We start from the raw sequence: 5,004 nt of genomic DNA, 5'->3' as shown, positions 1-5,004 counted from the left end.
CCCTTCCCACCCGTGGAGGTGGGGGGTGGAGAGCACCCTCTGGAATAGGCAAGAAATCAGCTCTCCTCCCCTTCACAGGAGGCTGGCAGAACAGATAACCGTCTACTCCGAGAGAGGGGGTATGTCCCTGTAGCAGGATTGCAGAGGAGGAAGGGGAAATGCATCCTTTTCTTTGCTGTAGGAGGCACTGGGAGAGAAGGTGTGTGTGTGTGCCTTGTGATCAAAACAGGACTCTGAAGCAATAGCCCCAGCTCTGAAAGCAACTCTTTGTGGTCTTAGGCCTACCTACCTCAAAGGCATTAGTCCATATCCTTCCTGATGGGGAAGGAGGATGCAGAGGTTGCACATTCATAAGACACTTGCAGCTTCTAAGCCAGAAGGGACCTTGCTATGGCCAAGCACTCAGACATACTCACCAAGAAAAGACAGCAAGCCAAAGAAGGGTTTGTCATGTTTTAATGACATTGATCTTTGGTGTTTCCCTCGTTAGCACTCACACTCTCCCCCCCCCCCCCCTGCCACAAAGCCTGTGAGGAGGGAGAGTTACAAACGAAAAGGAAAATCACATTTTAGACTAAAAACAAAATATCAGAGCCTTGATTTCTCCACTAGAAACTACATGTACAAGGTCAAGATTTCACATGCAACACCGTACATCACAGACCCATACCTCACACCCTGACCTAGAGCTGAGAAGCCCTCCCTGCCACCTACTGAGGAAGTGCAACCCAGTCCTGGCACCGCAATACTGCCAGGATGGCTCATTAATATTGGCATAGCTGGGTGCATGAACTACTGAATTATCCTTGAGTAAACTTTATCTTTACTAGGGAGCCATCCCTGCACACCTAGCCCTGATTTCCTTTCCTCACCTGTGGCAGCTCCAGTCAGGTTCCCAATCACAAACTTGAGCTGACACTCAGGTCTTCACTTTTGAAAGGCTCCAGAGCACAGAGACCACCAAAGTCCAAGCCTGGCTTCTTCTGCTCCAGCTTGACCCCACTGAAAACTGCCAACTGGCTAGGAATAGTGTTTTTTCAAGCTACTAAAATGCTCCATATCCTGGAGGGGCACCAGTTCAATGCCATGGAGTGGGACTCAGGCCTGGAAGACTCCTCCACTCCAACACCACTGGGGCAATCAACACTGGACATCCAATCATGTGGTTTGTCCCTGGGGGGATGCTGCAGGCCCTTGCCTGATCTTTCCTCCACTGATCAATCCTGGTGGGTGGGAGGAAGGAAGGAGAAACTACTTGTTTTAGAGAGGGAAACATTCACAGCACTGCAGGGTTAGGGCCAAGCTAAGGAGATTACAGTGGCTTGCCAAAGGACACAAGGCTCAGCCAAACACTGGTAGGGATGGTCAATGTTCTTGTAGAAACTGTGCAGCAAAACATGGGTGCTGGGAGCTAAGAGAATAAAGCTTCTTCCCCCTTACTGCCTCTAAAGATTTGACAAGTGCCCTTCCATTCCCCAACCCTCCCCCTCCCCCCTTCCCCAGTACAGATGTCCTCTAAACAACCAAAATCTCAGAGCCTCAGTCTCCCACCTCCCACTATTCTTCCAACTCCTGGCCAGCTGTGAGGTACAGGTCTCTGTTGAGCAGTACAAGGGTAGCACCAACATACAATTCTTCTCTACCTGTTTCGCGACCCCCCACTGGTGCTGTCGGTACTAGAGAAGTTGGTACTGTCAGGAAGATGGTTATTATTAGTTAGGTCACTGTATTCAATTGGTCCCTCCGTGTCCATCAAGGACTGGGCCTGCTCTGGCAGGTCCTGCCCATCGCTTCCTTGCCCTTCGCTCCCACCAGAGGCTGTCCGCGGGCTCAGGCCATGTTCTGACAGTTGCATGGATTCAGAAAGGATCTGGCCCTCCAGCTCAGCTGCCAGCTGGTGCGAGGTGGACTGCTGTGCTGTGGCGCCATCAGCTCCGGTGGACTCCACCCCTGTCTGAGAGCTGCGGTGAATCCGGTGGCTCACAATGATGTTGTTCCCAAAGCCGCCCATGGACGCCATGGTGGTGCTCTGCTCTCGCTGGACCACAGCGGTCATGCCACCCTCAGCCATCAGCCGCTGGATCCTGCTAAGGGCATCTTCCCCGCTGGCACCATATTCAGGACCTTCCCCTGAAAGAGAAAGCAGAAGAGGCTTTGGTGCACTTGTCAGCTGGAAAGGAGAGGAATAGGGTGGGCAAACACAGCCTGGTGCCTCAGGACTCAGGGAGGAGACCAGCCCCAGGGCGCTCCATCTCATCTGGAGGCATGCAGCATTTAACCCCTGGAGTTTAACTGTATTTTAATCTTTACCCACAGGCCAAGCAAAAAGGATTTAATTCTGATAACATGTGCCTGGCAGAAAGAAGCCTCATGGCAGCCAGATCATAGCAAAGAGAATAGACAAGTCCTGCAAGCTGCCACCAGGGGTAGGTAATACTGCCTCGTCCAAAGGGCCCTAATGCTGGGACAGCTAGTGTCCAGGCACCCTCAAAGCCAGAACGCCACCATACAAAAACAGTGAAACTACATCTTCAAGTAAGCCACAGCCTCCATATACTACTCTCCCCACCCTCCCCACAGCAAGCCATGGGATCAGTCACCACACTCCAGAAGGAATCTCACTCTGCTGTCATGGACCACAATCCAGGAGATACTGTATCCCATTAGGGCAGCTCATGCCACCTGAGAGTCAGCAGCACTGGGAGCTCCAGTGCTGCCCCCGAGCCCAGACCAGTGGCCAGGCCCATGAAGTCTTCAGTCAGGCCACAGAGATGACAGTTCAGATTTTTAAAGCCTGTCTGCTGGACAAGAGGCAGCAAGTGCAGCACAGCACCATCCCTGTGCTGCTGCCACATGCACCACCTGCAGTGGGAGAGCTGTTCCCCCAAGAAAGAAGAAACAGGATAGGGTCACACACTGGAGAGCCACAGAGGATTAACAACAGGCCTTATGCAGGTCCCACAGAGGGGAATCCTCACTGCCACATAGGCTCCCACTTGTCCTGGGCTCTCTTGGGCTCTAGGGAAAGGGAAGCGTCCTTCTTGAGAATCACACAGCAGAGCCTGGGAAGGACACACTTATTAAGCCAGGCAGGTGTAGAGAGAAAAGGTCAGAGGTGGAGAGTTTCCTCCCAGTTATGGGAAAGGTCAGTGAGTCCCTGGGGCCTGGAGAGGAAGAGCCCAGCACCACAATGAACCAAACTGCCAAATTGTGAGAGATGCCATTTGTCTTTTTGCCCCCTATCCCGCTAAGAATCCCCCAGAGGAGACTATCAGTACACGGAGAGGTCACGCTTCCAGTGGATGCTGACTAACACCAAGACAGTCAGAGGCCAAGATCTGAACCTGAAAACTATCACAACAGGGAACACACCCAAGTGTCTAGGCATGTGCTCCCCATAGGGCATGTGCTTGACTCTTCAGGCTTCTGGTCTTTGTCTGCTGACTTCCATTGCAGCAGAGCATTGGTCAGGCTGTGCTAGGCGATTGGGGGAGGGGGGCAGGGATCAGCACCGCATCTCCTTCTCAATGAAGGAAACTGCACCACAAAGAATAAAATGCCACAAAACAAAAAAAACAAGCAAATAACAAAAACCCAAACAAAGCACAGCTTAAAGAACAACAATAAAAAAAAATCGCCAGGGCAGGAAGCTCTGGCACTGATCCATTTGTCAGCACACGCCATTAACTGCAAACCTCATCCGGGTTGTTTGGGAAAAAAGTCTTATTCACCGGAACATGGTGGAATCATTCCACAGAGGGATCCTTCCCATCTTATTAAAGAGATAAATCTTGCTCCCAGCTCCATAGAGCCATCACTGTGCTGATTAGGAGCGAGAAGAGTGCAGTGCGCTCCCCTGGAGCCAGGGGACTGAACACAAATGCAAGAGGCTAAGAGCAGGAAGGGAGTTTAAAAACAAAACGCCCCACTGCCTGCAAGGGCAAACTCGTGGCTGCTCATGATTGTGGTGCAGACGTCATGTTTATAATGAAGGAGCCTACAACCAGCTGCCTAACCCATATGGGCTCCCTCCCCAGAACAGTTAAGTACAGCCTCTAATGTGGATGCAATTGCTTCAACAGAGATTACTTTACTTCTTCCGGTACCATAACAGCTGTCCTAATATCAAGCACTTTTACTCTGATATAACTGCACCCACAGCAGGGAGGCACAATCTGTGTATAGACAAACCCTCCACCACCCAGTGCTGTTGTAGAAGTACTGCAAACGCCAGGGATGAATGTAATGATCTCAAGGAGGACACGGGAGCACAGTGTAATAGTAGGGGTAAGCCAGCATTGGTAGAACTGGCCTGCTCCATATCTGGAATCTCTAAATCCAGACTGGAGGGATCTTCCTGAATGAAATGCCTCTATTCAAGTACTTGCAACGGGTTTGATGCCAGGGTCATTGGATTTTGTATAGCTGTGTTTGCAGCAGAGCACATTAGCTGCTCATTAGGGGTGCACCGATACAGATTTTTGGGGCCAGTACTAATAGCCGATTTTTAAGGAGGCACGTCGGCCAATACCAATCCGATTTCCGATACCAGCCCAGCAGTTTGAAGAGCTTCATCCAGCTGGTAAGTCTGGTGGGGTGGAAGGGGAGGAGAAGGGAAGGGGTATGGGGCAGATCAAGGTCCCTGCGGTGAGGGAGAAGTGGGGCTGGGACTGGGGCAAGCACTCCCCAGCCGGGGCAGGACAGGCAAGGGACAGGGCTCATCTGGGGGATGCGGGGAGGGGAGCCGGCTCCCATTGCTCATGCCGGAGCTGCTAGTCTGGCAACTCATCTGGCACTTGCCTGCTTGTCTGGCAGCTTCCGCCGCTGCTCCTGCCACTCATCCAGGAAGGCTTGGGGAGGGGGGTGGTGTGCCCCCAGATCTGCACAGGGCAGGGTGAGCTCTTTTTGGTGGGGCAGGGCTGTGTTCAGGGTGCACAGTGGCGCTGGGAGGGGGCTACATGGGGGCTGCAACCACCCCAAAATTTGCTGTAGCCCCCCACAACC

The 5,004-nt window shown here is 52.3% G+C and overlaps 1 protein-coding gene across 5 annotated transcripts in view; it reads right to left on the bottom strand.

The window, feature by feature from the left end:
- Positions 1-439: 439 nt before the first annotated feature.
- The window catches only part of AMBRA1 (autophagy and beclin 1 regulator 1), a 166,698-nt gene continuing 162,133 nt past the window's right edge, over positions 440-5,004 (bottom strand). For all 5 annotated transcript variants that reach the window (XM_006026919.2, XM_006026920.2, XM_025207972.1 and 2 more), the window contains one exon: positions 440-2,130. In XM_006026919.2, the coding sequence (XP_006026981.1) occupies positions 1,640-2,130 (491 nt within the window). In that variant the 3' untranslated portion in view covers positions 440-1,639. The remainder of the gene's footprint in view (positions 2,131-5,004) is intronic.

The sequence above is a fragment of the Alligator sinensis genome, unplaced genomic scaffold (genome assembly GCF_000455745.1).
Source record: "Alligator sinensis unplaced genomic scaffold, ASM45574v1 scaffold592_1, whole genome shotgun sequence".
In the NCBI taxonomy this organism is placed as follows: domain Eukaryota; kingdom Metazoa; phylum Chordata; order Crocodylia; family Alligatoridae; genus Alligator; species Alligator sinensis.
Note: the sequence above shows the minus strand (reverse complement) of the source record. Positions and strands in the feature narration are given on the sequence as shown.